A 17,961-nucleotide genomic window follows, 5' to 3' on the forward strand; every position below is an offset into this window, starting at 1 on the left:
ACCAATAGCATTATTGTCAAAGGCATTTGAAAAATTTTGTGATTTGAGGAAACTACATAAAAGTGCATAGAAAAATTTATCTTTGAAACCTGCAAAATGTATTTCTAGGAGAAGTTCACAGACTCCCACCAGATGGCAAGACCACTCAGTGCACTGGCCCATTAAAGTCCCCCATTAAAATTATATTGTTGCTTTTCTCAATCACTTTCTGTAAATAATTAGCCATGTCTGACAACATCTCCTGGTAATCATCATCATTCCATGCTTTTGTCTTAGGGGGAACATATACTACTGCCATATCTCTCCCGCCATTCTCTCTAGTTTCTAGTTTCATATTCATCACTTCATCCCTACCCTTTCCCATTTCCACAGTATCTGCATTTATGTTGTTCTTCACTGTTATCATCACTCTTCCTCCCGTTTTTTCTTTTTTGTCTCTTCTCGACAGTTTGTATTTACCATCTCCCATATGGACATCAACATCCTCTCTTAACTTAGTCTCTACAAAGCACATGACATCAGGTTCATGTACCCACAAGAAGTCACTGATTTCCAACCTAGCCAATATTAAACCATCAGCATTAGTATATGCCACTTTCAAGTTTTTGTTGTTTTTTATACCCTCTTCTCTCCTTCTTTCTGTCAGTACCACTTCCTCAATTTCTGACCCATAACTCTCCAATAAAACACTGTCTTCTCATCCTTCGTTCTCTGTTCGTTTTTTGCCTTTGCTTCCTTTACTAACTCCTTTATGTTAGCTCTTTCTTCCTCATTTCCATCTCTCCTTATCCAAACATTTTTGTACCCCTCTTTGTCTGATAATTTCCTAGTTCTGTTGATAACTTCATTTACCATTACCTAGGTCTTAAACTTTACCTTCAATGGCCTCACCCCTCCTTCCTCGTACTTTCCTAACCTAAGCACTTCTTCAGTCTCTTCTTGAGCTTCATGGTTACCCTCCATAACTATCTATCTATCTATTGCCAGGCGCCTCAGTCCTGTTTGGGGTGGCCACAAACAAATCGCCTCCACGTCGCCCTGTCCCCCGCCATTTCACCGCCCTGCTCCCAACTCACACCCCCCTCTCTCATATACCTCTCCACCCCATCCCTCCATCTCATCCTCTGCCTGCCCCTCTCTCTTCCCCCCTCCACCTCACTCACATACACTCTCTTCGTCAGTCTCTCACCCTCCATTCTCTCCACATGGCCAAACCACCTCAGTGTGTTCCTCATAACGCTTCCTATCACATCCACATCCACACCACAACGCTCCTTTATATCCTCATTCGTCAGCTTGTCTCTCCATATGATTCCACAGGCTCCTCTTAAATAACTCATTTCTACTGCTCTCACTCTTGACTTGTGTCTTTACAACAACGTCCAAGCTTCACTTCCATACGTTAGAGTTGGTATCACAATACTATCATGTAGTAACTTTTTCACTTCCATGCTCACTTCCCTGTTTCTTATCACTGCTTTCAAAGAACCAGCAAGTACTTAAACGTACTCACATTTTCCAATTCCTCACCATCCAACCTCGCTGTGCATTCATTCACTTCACCTCTCTCAAAGACCATCACTTTACTCTTCCCTACATTCACCTTTAGGTTCCATTTCTTACACACTCTCCCAAACTCATCCACCAAGCCTTGCAGCTCCCCTTCGTCTTCACTCTACAACACATTATCATCTGCAAACAACAGTACAGGGAGTTTCCAAACACTATCCTCTCTAACCAGGGCCACTCCAACATCCACTACCCTACCTTGTACCTCTTTTATTACTCCATCCATGTACAGATTGAACAACCATGGAGACATGACACATCCCTGTTTCAACCCAACTTTCAAAGAGAAAAATTCACTTAGCTCACCATCCACACGGACTGCAGCCTTAGCACCATCATACATACTCTTCACGGCTTTCAACAACTTCCCATCTACTCCATATATTCTTAATACTTTCCACAATCCTTGTCTATCCACCCTTTCATATGCTTTGTCCAAATCCATGAAAGCTGCATACAAATTCTTTCCCTTCTCTAGAAACTTTTCCACTAAAGATCTAAGAATGAATATCTGATCTACACAACCTCTTCCCATCCTAAAGCCTCCCTGTTCTTCTCCAATTAATTCCTCTGTTCTTTCTCTAACTCTGTCAATAAGTATCCCACCATACACTTTTCCTGTTATACTAAGAAGACAAATGCCCCTATGATTACCACACACTTCTTTTTCCCCTTTTCCTTTGTACTAGGGAATAATTATACCTGACTTCCAATCCTCCGGGACTCTACCTTCCCCCCAGGCCAATCTGCACATCTTCCACATCCATTCTACTACTATCTCTCGCCCATGCTTCAGCATTTCACCACACACTCCATCAATTCTTGGGGATTTCCCCAATTTAACTTTCTTCATTGCTTCCACAACTTCTATCCTACTGATTTCTTCCTGTCTTCTCACCTCCCTCCTTCTCCCAGCCATTCCCCAGCCACTTATACTCGCATTACTTTCATCCTCTCTGTTCAACAATTCCTTAAAGTGTTCTCTCCATCTGCTCACTTTTTCTCCCTTTTCCACTTGTAATCTACCATTTTTATCTTTCACTCCCCTGCTAACCTCACTTCCACCCTGTCTTACTCTCTTCACCTCTTTTCAGAACATTTTCTTACAGTCCCTCCACTTTACAGTCATATTCCTTCCAAATTCCTCATCCACTCTCTTCTTACTCTCTCTTACTAATCTTTTCACCTCTCTCTTTCTTTCTGCATATAACTCTCTCTTCCACCTCTCAACTTCTTCCAAGCCCCTATTTCTCATCCATTCATTGTATGCTTTCTTCTTTTGTGCCACAGCCTGTCTCACCTCTTCATTCCACCATACTGTTCCTTGCATCCCCCTCTGTCTTCTCTTCCTCCCACACACCACATCACATGCTCCATAACTACTGATATTATTTCTTTAATATCCATATCTATCTATCTATCTATCTATCTATAGCCTGACGCCCTAATCCCGCAAAGGGTGGCCGCAGACAAAACGCCTCCAAGTCACTCTGTCACCCACCATTTGACTCCCCTCCCCCCAACTCACCCCCCCCCTCCCTCATATACCTCTCAACTCCATCCCTCCACCTCATCCTCGGTCTACCCCTCCCTCTCCCTCCCTCCACCTCACCTACATACACCCTCTTAGTCAGTCTTTCATTCTCCATTCTCTCCACATGTCCAAACCACCTCAGTATATTTCTCCTAATCTTTTCAACCACATCCACATCTACCCCACAACGTTCCTTCACTTCTTCATTCGTCAATCTGTCCCTCCACGTCACTCCACATGCTCCTCTCAAGTAACTCATTTCCACTGCTCTCACTCTTGACTTGTTCCCCTCTTGCAATGTCCACGCCTCGCTTCCATACGTCAGGGTAGGAATCACAATACCATCATGCAGTGACTTCTTAACTTCCATACTCACCTCCCTATTTCTCATCACTGCTTTCAGTGTACCATCAACCTTTCTTCCCTGCTGTACCCTTTCACGTACTTCATCCCCCAAAGTTCCATCCTTACTCATCACACTACCCAAGTACTTGAATGCACTCACATTCTCCATATCCTCACCATCCAACCTCACTGCACACTCTGTGACTTCATTCCTCTCAAACACCATAACTTTACTTTTGTTTACATTAACTTTCAGGTTCCTCCTCCTACACACTGTCCCAAATTCATTCACCAAACCTTGCAACTCCCATTCATCTTCACTCAACAATACTGTATCATCAGCAAACAGCAACACCGGAAGCTTCCAAATCTCACCCTCATTCATATCTACTGATATTATTTCTTTAACCTTACTCAGTTCGTCTTTTTCTCCTTCTGATCTTACTGTCATACGTTTTTCTTTTACTCCTGAAATTATTACACATTTCTTCTTATCTGCTACATCCCTGACTAACGCTTCTCTACTTCTCAGTACTGTAACCACTTCCTTCTCCACCTTTTCCTTCCTTTGTTGTTCAGTAATCTCTTTCAAATTTACGTTTCTTTCAACCTGAATTTTCTTCCACCCCTTATGTTGTTCCTTGATTTCCTTAATGTGCTCATCTTGCAACCTTGACTTAGAGTCATACTCATTTAGTTTACTTTTCATCCTGTCCCTTTCTTCTTCCAACCTCTTATTCTCCCTCTTGAGCTGTTTTATTTCATTTGATGCAGATTCGTTTCTCACTTTCAATTCTGTGACTTCTCTTTCTTGCTCTACACTGCGTGTGCAAACTTTTTCCAATTTACTTCGTAAAACTTTGATCTCTCTCTCTCTCTCTCTCCTGCTCTTAGGTTCATTCCTGTAACTCTCTAATTACTGCCAATACCTTTTATAATTCCTGGACATTCCTCTCCGCTATTTTCTCTACTCCAGCTACTCTTGTTTGGTTCAACATAGTACTTCCATTTCTCACATCGTCTATGGAGAAGCCCTCAAATTCCTTTTTCACCATATGTAAACAAAACTCCGTTGCCCTCCGCCATTGTGCAACCATATGGAATCTCTCAGTTTGCACTATATCTTGTACTCTTTGACCGAAACCTGTGGTTTTTTTATTATTCGTGTGTGTGTGTGGAGTGATGGCAGTGGTGTCAGCTGTCATAGGAGTCATGGCGGTGGTGCCAGTTGTCATACGAGTGATGGCAGTGGTGTCATTTGTCATAGGAATGATGGTAGTGATGTCAGTTGTCATAGGAATGATGGCAGTGGTGTCAGTTGTCATAGGAGTGATGGCAGTGGTGTCAGTTGTCATAGGAATGATGGTAATGGTGTCAGTTGTCATAGGAGTGATGGCAGTGGTGTCAGTCGTCGTAGGAGTGATGGCAATAATGTCATTTGTCATAGGAGTGATGGCATTGATGTCAGCTGTCATAGGAGTGATGGTAGTAGTGTCAATTGACATAGGAGTGATGGCAGTGGTGTCGTTTTCATAGGAGTGATGGCAGTGGTGTCAGTTGTCATAGGAGTGATGGCAATAGTGTCATTTGTCATGTACTCTTTCTCTGATAAGCCCTTGCGAGACATTGTAGGTTTAGTGTACAATAGGAGGGGAGCGGTAAAAATTGGTTAGGAATTTTCAAATCTGGCTTTCTCTGAAAGTATATAGGAAACACTTATGCACCTTCTTCACAAGGAGGAGGAGTAGACTGTAGCACCAGTCGAACAGGGCAGTACTCCCGAGGTTGATGGCAAGCTGGTGACAGGGAGAGCTGGAGCTCCCGTTTCACCAGCCCTCAGGACTTGATCCTGACCATCTCCCTTTTCTGAACATTTTCAGTGCATTCATTTACACAGAGAGTAGGCCAGCATGCTCTCATGATACCTCTACCTTCAACTGTCTACACCACACTACATGCGCATAACATATCACACCTTCTATTCACATCTTTAGTAATGGCCGCTGCAATCTCACAATCAAATGAGGTGGTATCTCGGATTGCCACCACCGGCAGGGTAGGGCTGGAGGCACAGGGTCCTCCCGGTCGCTATCAAGCGACTGTGCCAGCAGCGACTGTTGCTATTTCCGGGAATGCTCATCGGCAAAGAGGTGACGGTGCGGCCTTATTCTTTACCAACATCCGCGGCCTTACCACAAATTTAAACTCAGTTCATTTTTTCCTTCAGTCCATATCCCCTTTGGCCCTTTTCCTCACAGAACCACAAATCTCACCCTCTACCGATATATCTCCATTTTGTTTTCCAGGTTACCATCTCCTTACAAACTTTCGAAACAAGGGCGGCACCTGTTGTTATATCAAATCCCAATATGCAGTTGACACTATTTTAAACTTCACTTCATCCAGTTTTGATTACTCATTATATAAATTAAATTGCCAAAACATTACCAAATATATCTGTGTAGTTTATCGTTCCCCCAATGCTTCTTCGGAACCCAGTGTATTTGATTCCATATCCACTCAGTTGAGTAACCTTGACCTTGCCCTTGGCAATGAAATTACCATTTTGGGTGATTTTAACATACACAATGTTGAATGGTTATTGCATTCTGCCCGGACTGACGACGCTGGTCTAGAATGCGAGCTGTTTGCGGAATCGTTTAATCTCACCCAGTTGGTAAAGCAACCAACCAGAATACCTGATAATCCTGACCATAATGCCCATCTCTTGGATTTATTCTTGACAAATAATCCAGATCAATACAGGATAGAGGTACTGTCACCACTTGGATCCTCTGACCACAATCTCATCAAAGCCTCATTAGTTAACCCTCCTACATCTCCCCATTCCGAACCTGTCAGGGTGACCCGATGGCACTTTGACAGGGCAGACTGGGATGGATTTAGAAATTATCTTGCTGATGTTCCATGGCAGTCTTTCTTCTCTAGTGATCCCAATTCTACCCAGTCCCACATTTGTGACTTAATACTAGCTGGTATGGATTTATTCATACCAAGTCAACAATTCACTAAAAGATCAAACTCTCCAAAATGGTTTGATGGCAATTGTGCCAGAGCAACAGCCCAAAAGTCATTAGCATATAACTCTTACTTAAAATCAAAAACACCTGAATCACTCTCCCAATTTAAAATTGCTAGAAATCATGCAAAAGCTGTATTAAATCTATCTAAATCAAACTTTCTTCAAAAGCAAGCATCAAAACTACTTAACAACCCTAATGACAACAGAATATTCTGGTCAACTCTTAATTCTTTCAATAATAACTTTAACAAGTCATCTTCCATTCCCCCACTAAAATCTTCAGACGGCAATATTACAAATGACCCACGTGGGAAAGCAGATATCTTTGCTAGTACCTTTGCAAGAAACTCTACCATAGATGATACCAGCCAGAATGTCTCAGTACTGGAACTTGATTCTCCCGAAATTGCCCCACTTAAAATACAGACAAGATTTGTAAAATCCATCCTAGACAATTTACCTACCAACAAAGCTCCAGGTCCAGATGGAATTCTGCCAATTGTTTTGAAAAAGTGTTCCCCTGAACTTGCCTCTGTCCTAGCTAAATTATTCAGACTATGCATACGTACTTCTTTATTCCCAAATTCATGGAAAGAAGCCAATATCCACCCAGTTCCGAAGAAAGGAAGTTCGTCTGACCCCTCCAATTACAGACCAATAGCTATCACATCTTCTCTTGGTAAGGTATTTGAAACTTTAATTAATAAGCATATTGTTAAACATCTTGAATCCAACAACTTAATTAATGATAGACAATACGGTTTTCGCCACGAAAGATCCACCATTGACATAATCTCTTAACTCATACCATCCATCAATCAATTGATCTTTTTGGAGAAACTCATGCAGTAGCTCTTGATATCTCTAAAGCTTTCGACAGAGTATGGCACCGTTCCCTGTTGTCCAAACTCCCTTGCTATGGACTAACGTCTTTTGTTCCTTTGATTTCTTCTTATCTTAGTGACAGGAAAATAAGAGTAAAAGTAGATGATGTATATTCGAATTTCCACTCAATTAACGCCGGCGTGCCACAGGGATCAGTTCTGGCGCCAACCCTATTTCTGGTTCATATTAATGATCTCTTATCTGTCACTCACAATCCCATTCACTCATATGCAGATGACTCAACACTACATAGTTCATTCACACTCAGACATCCATTTACAAAGTCTAATATCTCTACCTCTCAACTCAATACAGCCATCTCCATAAATCAAGATCTATCTACAATCAGTGAATGGGGACAAAACAACCTTGTCTCTTTTAATGCTAGTAAAACTAAATATATACAGTTTACTAATAGACAGATATTGCCAGATTCGTACATTACCTTCAGTGCTACTAATATTCCCATCTCCAAAAGTATTGAAATTCTTGGTGTCTCACTTAACAGTGCCCTCAGCTGGACCTCTCATGTCAGATCACTTGCTAAAACCGCCTCAAAGAAACTTGGATTATTGTACAGAGTCCGTAACTTCTTCGCCGATGAGCAGTTAGCTATAATTTATAAGAGTCATGTGCGCTCTCAGCTTGAATATTGCTCACCCATGTGGAATGGTTGTGGAGAGGTTGCATTAAGACAACTAGACAAAATTCAGAATAAAGCTGTTAGAATCATTAACAACCCTGCCATTACATATAAACTACCTCCCCTGCAAGTAAGAAGGAATGTTGCCTCCCTTGCATTATTTTACAGATATTTTTTTGGCAAATGCTCAGACGAAGTTGCGTCCATGGTGCCACCTCTCCATGCCTTCCCTCGTGCTACACGGGCATCTGGTAATGCTCATGACTGGAATGTCACTCAACCACATTGCAGAACTTCTGCCTATCAGAATTCTTTCATTCCCCGAACTGCATCTCTCTGGAACTCGCTTCCCCAGAGTTGTTTTCCTCCAAATTTCAACCTACAACTGTTCAAGTCTAATTCTTACAGATATTTTATGAACAGAGGACACCAGTAATATGGTGTATGGATTATTTTTTTTTCTCCATTTGTTTTTCCTTCCTCTGTTCTGTTAAAAAAAAAAAAAAAAAAAAAAAAAAAAAGCACACTCCACTATATATAACACAATATCGCTATAATACACGTAAGGTATGGACAGTGCAGTGGTAGGAAATAAGGGCTTAAATGGCTGGCCGCGCGCTCGCACACCCTTCGAGCCTAACTGTCGGAACAAGACTGAGCTAAATATAGGCTGCTTGCCTCTCTGATCAGCTCCCAGGTGTTGCCATATATTTCCCCTAAACTTGGCTACCCTCAGCTTTGACTCAACCAAATTTGACACAAATCCATCCACAGGAAAAGTTTCTATGACCATTTATAGGGAAGTTGCATCATCTGTCACTCTTCAGATTGCAAGGATTATGACTCGCATTATGTCATCGTGCGCGAAGGAGTTAAGTGTGGAATGCAAAGTGGCGGTTGAAACTGGCATGGCGCAGCTAAGAACAGAATGTGCTGTGTTAAACAATTATAACTCACAGTGCAAAGAATTAAGTGTAACACAACACTGGATTATTGTACGTGTTTCAAGAGCATTTTCACCACTGCCAGAGCCTTAGAGGAGGTGGCCACAGACGTGCTGTAAGTACCCTGTACACTGCTAAATATTTTCCATACTCACTTTTAATTCCTCATTCTCTGGTTCCTTTTCATTTATTTCGTGCTTTATGTCCATTATTGGTGTGAATAGGGTCCTAAATAGGTGCTATGCATGTCCGGTAGGGAGTTATTTAGGTGGCTTTCAAAGTTAGGCTGGGTTAGGGTCCATAAGTACCAGTCCAGGAGGCAGGGACCCACTATCCGGACAAACCCACTTCCCAGACATGCCTTTGGATCTATTACATTGGATAGTGGAGGTATTACTGTACCTTTATCATCATCATCGATGATAAAGGTACAGTAATACCTCCACTAGGGCAGAGTGAGGGGTAGCAACATCCAGACAGCCCAAGTTTGCCCAGTCCAATGGGCCACACTTCCATTCATTCATCATTCAAGCCCCCGGAATCCTGGCTCTTTCTGATACGCCAAAGGCGTTCACTACACTCTGTAGCTTCACATAAACGTATCCAATAGAGTCAGTCCAGATGCAGTCACGTTAAAAAGGGATGCTAAATCCCTGATCTTGCACTTCATCTCACAACATTCATCCAGCCAGCTCGATCTCTTGTCAGTCCCCTAGCCTCACCGACTTCCATACCTCTCTTCTCGACACACTCATCTACCATATCACTCCACCTTCTCCTTGGCTTGCCTCGCCTCCTCCCTCCTTCATATTCACCCAGATGTACATTTTTCATCACTCTATTGTTATCCATTCTCTCAACATGACCATACCATCTCAGTACACTCTCTTCAATTCTGGTGTTCACAGACTTCATCACTCCACATCTTTCACGAATTACATTATTTCGTAGCCTATCCACTCTCAATACTCCACATACATTCCACAGCATTTCCATCTCCACTTCTCTCACTTTTGATGTTTTATTTTCATGTCACATCATAATCTCACTTCCATATGTTAGTGGCACTAACACTACTTCATGTAAGCCCCATGCAACTGCAACACTCAAGCCTTTGTTTCTTATTAATGCCTTCATAGCACCAGCTACTTTATTTCCTTTTGTCACTTTACTTTCCCCTTCTTTTGCACATTTTCCTCTGTTTTTCCATCACTGTACCCAGGTCTTTGAACTCTCTCAGCAGCTCTAGTCTCTCTCCATTCACTGTAGCATCACACTGGGAGTCACCTTCTGTCTCAGTACCCATCACTTTACTCTTTTCTATATTACTATCAATACACAACGCTCACAAACATCAGCACAACTCTGCGCCTGTCTACCAAGTTCTTGTCTGGTATTTGCAAATAGTGCTGCATCATCAGCATACAACAAATTTGAAATATTCTGTCCACCATCAATCATTACCAACACCATCCCTCTCTCCATTACTCATGTTTTTACTTCTCTCATCACCCCATCCATATATATATATGTAAAAGTTTAATGTTAATCAGTCCTCCAGCCTGACCCCACTTGCCTGCGGAAGATCCTCAGGGACTCTAACTAGACTACATATATGCTTCTTAAGGGCATAGCCTACTGTATAGAGATAAAGCAGACAAGACAGTGACATGAATGAGGTTTAAATGAATTAAAAATTGAAAAAAAAAAAACAACCACAAGGACAGTTTCAGCATTCAGGAAAGTGTATGACAGCATGGTGTGCATTCAGTATGATTTTTTTTTCCTTGCCCATGACATACTTGGTACTACTCTTTTCATCTATGCACTGAGAGTCCATGCTCAGGGAGCCCATGCATACAGAAAGGTCACTGCATGTGACTTTCCACATAACTTGCTTCTCACCATTACTCTCAAATCCTTCTTCTTAGTTGCTAATTGCTACTGTGTTTCAGATGGGTGGACAAAAAGATGGTTAAATATGCTGAAATGATGGATATCATTGCTCAAGAATATCCAGATATCACAAAAATCCCTGACAAGGCTAATGATACATCCAAGGTACAGTATTGTTTTTGTTTTTCATATGTAGTTTAGTGCGAATGATGAGGTGAAAGAGAGAGAGATTGTCCAGGTGCTTGAAGGTGCGAAAGTGGATGTATGTGGAATACCTGAAACAAAATGGAGACGAGAGAGTGTGAGGGAATGGGAGTATGGATGGGGTATATGTGCGGGAGTAGGTGAGAATGAGAGGGCAAAAGAAGGAGTGTGTATAGTTGTGAGTAAAAGATGGATGAAGAGCATAAGAGAGTATGGATCAGTTGAGTCAAGGATTGTGTGGGTAAGGTTCAAAGTTGGAATACAAATGTGGGCAATTGTGTGTGTGTGTATGTGCCAACGCAAGATCGTGCAAGCAGAGTGAGAGAAGAGTTCTGGACAAATGTGGAAGTGTGCATGGAAAAGTTTGGAAGGAATGAGAGAGTGTTTTTGATCGGTGATATGAATGGTCAAGTAGGGAATGTGAAGGTGGAGGGAATGGTTGGTGAGTGGGGTGTGCCTGCTGAGATAGATGAGAATGGCAGTGCATTAGTGGACATTTGTGCTGGGAGGTGGTTGGTGATAGCCAATACCCTCTTCAGGCATAAAATGATCCACAGGTATACATGGCGAGTGATGGGAAGGGTGGGTGGCGAACTGAATGAAAGAAAGGCAATGATTGATTATGTGTGTGTGGATGAAAGGATGCGAAGATATGTAATGGATGCAAGAGCTTATAGGGGTTGGGGGAGTGGACTTTCTGACCACTACTTGGTGGTGGCCAGAATCAAGATCCAAATAAGATTTAGAAATAGAAGGGAAGGATGGGAACAAGGAGTATTTGCAAGGAGAGTGGAAAGGTTACAAGAGGATGAGAAAAAGGCAGAGTATAAGAGAGAAGTGGAGGAACGATTGGGCAAATATGAATTGGAGCAGATGGGGGACGTAGAAGGTGTGTGCAGGATGTTTACAGAAGAAATATGTGCAGCATGTGATGTTGTGTGTGGGAGGAAGAGAAGACGGAGGGGGGTGCAAGGAACAGCGTGGTGGAATGAAGAGGTGAGACAGGCTGTGGCACAAAAGAAGAAAGCATACAATGAATGGATGAGAAATAGGGTCGTGGAAGAAGTTGAGAGGCGGAAGAGAGAGTTATATGTAGAAAGAAAGAGAGAGGTGAAAAGATTAGTCAGAGAGAGTAAGAAGAGAGTGGATGAGGAATTTGGAAGGAATTTGAGTGTTAAGTGGAGGGACTGTAAGAAAATGTTCTGGAAAGAGTTGAAGAGTGTAAGACAGGGTGGAAGTGAGGTTAGCAGGGGAGTAAAGATAAAAATGGTAAATTACTAGTGGAGAAGGGAGAAAAAGTGAGCAGATGGAGAGAACACTTTAAGGAATTGTTGAACATAGAGGATGGACGTAATGCTAGTATAAGTGGCTGGGGAATGGCTGGAAGGAGGGAGGTGAGAAGACAGGAAGAAATCAGTAGGATAGAAGTTGTGGAAGCATTGAGGAAAGTTAAATTGGGGAAAGCCCCATGAATTGATGGAGTGTGTGATGAAATGCTGAAGCATGGGCGAGAGATAGTAGTAGAATGGATGTGGAAGATGTGCAGATTGGCCTGGGAGGAAGGTAGAGTCCCGGAGGATTGGAAGTCAGGTATAATTATTCCCTTGTACAAAGGAAAAAGGGAAAAAGAAGTGTGTGGTAATCATAGGGGTATTTGTCTTCTTAGTATAATAGGAAAAGTGTATGGTAGGATACTTATTGACAGAGTTAGAGAAAGAACAGAGGAATTAGTTGGAGAAGAGCAGGGAGGCTTTAGGAAGGGAAGAGGTTGTGTAGATCAGATATTCATTCTTAGATCTTTAGTGGAAAAGTTTCTAGAGAAGCTAAAGAAGTATGCGGCTTTCATGGATTTGGAGAAAGCATATGACAAGGTGGATAGACAAGGATTGTGGAAAGTATTAAGAATATATGGAGTAGATGGGAAGTTGTTGAATGCTGTGAAGAGTATGTATGATGGTGCTAAGGCTGCAGTGCGTGTGGATGGTGAACTGAGTGAATTATTCTGTTTGAAGGTTGGGGTTGAAACAGGAATGTGTCATGTCTCCATGGTTGTTCAATCTGTTCATGGATGGAGTAATAAAAGAGGTACAAGGTAGGGTAGTGGATGTTGGAGTGGCCCTGGTAAGAGAGGGTAGTATTTGGAAACTCCCTGTACTGTTGTTTGCAGATGATACTGTGTTGTTCAGTGAAGACGAAGGGGAGCTGCAAGGCTTGGTGGATGAGTTTGGGAGTGTTTGTAAGAAATGGAATCTAAAGGTGAATATAGGAAAGAGTAAAGTGATGGCCTTTGAGAGAGATGAAGTCAGTGAATGTGCAGCGAGGTTGGATGGTGAGGAATTGGAAAATGTGAGTACGTTTAAGTACTTGGGTAGTGTGATGAGTAAGGATGGAGGTTTGGAGGGTGAAGTGCTTGAAAGGGTACAGCAGGGAAGAGAGGTTGCTGGTTCCTTGAAAACAGTGATAAGAAACAGGGAAGTGATCATGGAAGTGAAAAAGTTACTACATTACAGTATTGTGATACCAACTCTAACGTATGGAAGTGAAGCTTGTACGTTATTTGAAGGACACAAGTCAAGAGTGAGAGCAGTGGAAGTGAATTATTTAAGAGAAGCCTATGGAGTCACATGGAGAGACAGGCTGACAAATGAGGATATAAAGGAACGTTGTGATGTGGATGTGATAAGAAGTGTTATGAGGAACACACTAATGTGGTTTGGCCATGTGGAGAGGATGGAGGGTGAAAGACTGACGAAGAGATTGTATGTGAATGAGGTGGAGGGGGGGAAGAGGGAGGGGGAAGCCGAGGATGAGATGGAGGGATGGGGTGGAGAGGTATATGAGAGAGGGGGGTGCGAGTTAGGAGCAGGGCAGTGAAATGGCGGGGGACAGGGTGACCTGGAGGCTATTTGTTTGTGGCCAGCCCAAACGGGATTGAGGCGTCTGGCAATAGATAGATAGATAATTAGTTTAGTGGGTAATTATTGTGCTCCAATCGGATTGAGCTGGTGAAGGTTTATATCCAAGGGGTGGTTGGGGTTGATTGCTCAAGTAATGCCACTCAGGGATGAGTGAGGCTGGTCACTCTCATCTTAATTGTCGGGACCAACCGCCTAGCCCCGGGCTCCTACGCTCCTCATGGTGCGATGTAGGATTGGATGATGGATGGATGTAGTAGGTAATTACTGTTTCAAGCTTAGGTTTTAATTGAAAATTACTGTCTGAAACTTGCAAGTTTACTTAAATTGGAAATTACTGTTTGAAACTTGGGAGTTTAATTTGATTCAGAATTAAATTAAAAGGAACATACTCTGTTAAGCAGATTGTTAGAAGCTGTCCATGTTCACAATGAAAAAGAAGCACTCAGGAGAGTGTTCTTGAGAGTTCTGTACTGTTATTAACACTTCTGTCAACAGCTCCCTGTTCAGCCACCACTCTCTTGCTATAGAAAGCATCCCTTACTGCCTGGTTTTTCAACTTTCATATTTTCCTCCTTGCTGCATAGGTCCTCTTCTTTGCCAGCAGCTCCTTAAGTATCATGTCACATATCAGTAATTTGTGTTGCTGCACACACTCTTTGCCCCCTATAACTTAAACATCTCTCACCAACCTCCTGTCAGCCCACCTGATCAGGAAATAGTCAATCTGGATACTATTTCCCCCAAATTTGTATGTAATCAACCTACTCTCTCTCTTTTCTTAAAATGTGTGTTGCACACAGTATGTTCATTGCCATCCTGAACTCGAGTACCCTGTCCCCTTCCACATTCGTCGTACCATATGCACATCTCCCATGTACCCTTTCATATCCTTGAGTTGCTTCACCTACATGACCATTTAAGTCCTATCCCAAAACTATAATCCCATTCCCCCATACCATTTACCACACATATTAAGTCATCCCAGAATCTATCTTTACATCATCGAGGCCAGCCTGTGGAGCAAACACCAATATGTGTGTGTGTGTGTGTGTGTGTGTGTGTGTATGTATGTATATAGATAGATAGATAGATTTTTTTATGCGTCTGACTCTGGGCATAGGCTTCATAGCCTGCTCTCAAGGCCCAGTAGTCCTCCTACATGCCATACACCTCTACATGTCACCACTTCAGCGCTAACACTCACCGTCCATATTGAATATATGCTAGGGCTGTCTCATAAAGGACTGGTGTATTGGTATTAGCGGGGGTATCAGCGGGTCTTCTGGTAGATCAGTAAAGTCTGATTTCATGAAATTCAGATCCTGAAATTGTTCCCTGCCCCAGTGGGGATTTGAACCTGTGTCCGGTAGGACTGCAGGCCACATCTCTACCGCTTGAGCCACCGCCTCCCCCCATACAGAGCAGCAGTGGTTGTAATTAGACTGTGCAAAAAATATACCCTGAAAGTGATACAAGTATATTCACCAACTTCTCAGAGCTCAGATGAAGAAATTGAAACATTCTATGATGACATCTCCCAGATTATGGAAGAAGAAAAGACCACCTATACTATACTCACGGGAGACTTCAATGCAAAAGTTGGAAAATCAAAAAATGGAGAAGCATGTATGGGAAAATTTGGAGTGGGAGAGGGGAACGAAAGAGGAGAAATGTTGCTAAACTTTGCAGAAATGTTTAACATGAGAATAATGAACACATTCTTTCACAAAAGAACAGGGAGAAAGTGAACCTGGAGAAGCCCAAATGGAGAAACAAAGAATGAAATTGACTTCATTATAGCAATTAAGAATAACACAATCACAAACGTCACAGTTATCAACAAGTAAATATTGGAAGTGACCATAGAATGGTGGGCTGCACAGCAAGATTCAAAAGTGAAAGAAAGAAGATGATTAAAGACAAAAATATATGCTCAATAAAAGTCAGCGAAAACAAAGCAGCTTTTCAGTTGGAAATAAGGAACAGATATCAGGCTCTCAGTTATGCTGAATGTGACATTGATGAGTTGAATGACAGACTAACAAAAGTCCTAAAATAATCAGCGGAGGCAGTAGGAAAACCTAATACAACCAAAGCCGGGAAGTATTCAGAGCTTATGAAAAAAAGAAAGGTAATGAAAGTAAAAACAAAGATGAAATAGAACAAGCGTAATTAAATAAGCTTATCAACAAAAGACAAAGAGAAGAAAAAAGAAAGAGAAACATGGATCAAATCAAAGAAACCATCAAAAAAGGAAAAAGTCTGAAACAGGTCCGAAATAAAATGGCACTTGGAAAGCAACAAATTACATCACTAAAAGACAAAAACAGTGAAGCCATTAAATGCAGAGATATGATGCTGAAGCGAGTTGAAGAATTTTACAAAGAAAAGTATGCATCAAAGACAGTAGTACCAATAGCTAACTTTTCTGTTGACACAAGTGAAATACTTGAGATAACACCAGACGAAGTAAATATTTCTCTTAAAAATATGAAAAGAGGGAAGGCTCCGGGAGAAGATGGAATAGTTGCAGATTTACTGTTGGATGCAGGAGCAGAAGTACAAAATAGGCATGCTCACTTATTTACCCAGTGTATAAAACAGAAGAAAATTCCCAAAACATGGTGTAATGCAATTGTTATTCTACTGTACTTTATAAAAAAGGCGACTCAAAAGACCTTAGTAACTATCGACCCATTAGCTTGCTATCAGTCATTTACAAACTTTTCACTAAAGTCCTTACAAACAGAATAGCTACAAATTTGGAGGAAAACCAACCTCATGAACAGGCAGGATTCCGATGCGGGTATTCGACCACTGATCATCTGCACACAATGAATCAGCTAATTGAGAAAACTACAGAATATAATAAACCACTGTGCTTAGGTTTTGTTGATTACGAAAAGGCTTTCGACTCAGTGGAGCAGATAGCAATTATAAATTCATTGCGAGAACAAGGAGTGAATGAGAACATTGTAAAACTGCTTGAAAACATATATAAAGAGGGAACTGCTACAGTTAAATTACATAAGGACTCAGAGAAAATTAAGATTGAGAAGGGCGTGCGTCAGGGAGATACAATTTCACCAAAGTTATTTACAGCATGCCTAGAAAGTATTTTCAGAAAGCAAGACTGGGAAAACAAAGGAGTAAACATAGATGGAGAAAAGCTAAACCATTTAAGATTTGCAGATGACATTGTTCTAATCTCAGAAAAAGCAGAGACACTGCAAGAAATGTTAAATGACCTGAACAGAGAAAGTCTCAAAGTAGGGCTAAAGATGAACCGGAGTAAAACTAAAGAAATGTTTAATCCTCAAACACCAAAGAGCGTCATAAGAATAAGAGGAGAAATTCTTGAAGAAGTTGAGGAGTACAATTACCTGGGACAAATACTAAAATTAACGAAAGATAATGATAGCAAAATAAAAAGACGCATTACAATTGGATGGAAAGCTTTCGGTAAAAATAGAGACATTATGAAAAGTAGCTTGCCAGTTTGTATGAAACGAAAAGTATATAACGAATGTATAATTCCAGCTGTGACGTATGGTTGTGAGACTTGGAAACTGACAAAATCGATGGAAAATAAATTAATTCGTTCTCAGAGAGCAATGGAAAGGTCAGTGTTGGGAATATCATTAAGAGACAGGAAAAGATCAACTTGGATAAGAGAGCAGACTAAAGTCAAAGATATTATAGAAGTTATAAAAGGACAGAAATGGAGGTGGGCAGGCCATGTAGCAAGAACAAGGAATAATCAATGGAGCAAGAGGTTGACTGAATGGACACCAAGAGATTGTAAGCGTAGCAGAAAAAAGCCAGACAGGAGGTGGAGAGATGAGATAGAGAAATTTGCGGGGAAAACGTGGCAAAGATTGGCTCAGCCAAGGAATTCGTGGAGAAGGTTGGGGGAGGCCTTTGTTCAGCAGTGGACTTATAATGGCTGATGATGATGATGATGATGATGATGGGATATA

At 41.6% G+C, this 17,961-nt stretch overlaps 1 protein-coding gene across 1 annotated transcript in view; it reads left to right on the forward strand.

Annotated features, from left to right (window-relative positions):
- Window positions 1-17,961, forward strand: part of Mocs1 (Molybdenum cofactor synthesis 1) — a 266,841-nt gene that overhangs the window by 79,678 nt on the left and 169,202 nt on the right. The window contains exon 7 of the mRNA XM_080283926.1: window positions 10,919-11,024. Within this exon, the coding sequence (XP_080140052.1) occupies window positions 10,919-11,024 (106 nt within the window). The remainder of the gene's footprint in view (window positions 1-10,918; window positions 11,025-17,961) is intronic.

Source organism: Coenobita brevimanus, chromosome 99 (assembly GCF_032717465.1).
Source record: "Coenobita brevimanus isolate Jiangsu-jjx chromosome 99, ASM3271746v2, whole genome shotgun sequence".
Classification (NCBI taxonomy): domain Eukaryota; kingdom Metazoa; phylum Arthropoda; class Malacostraca; order Decapoda; family Coenobitidae; genus Coenobita; species Coenobita brevimanus.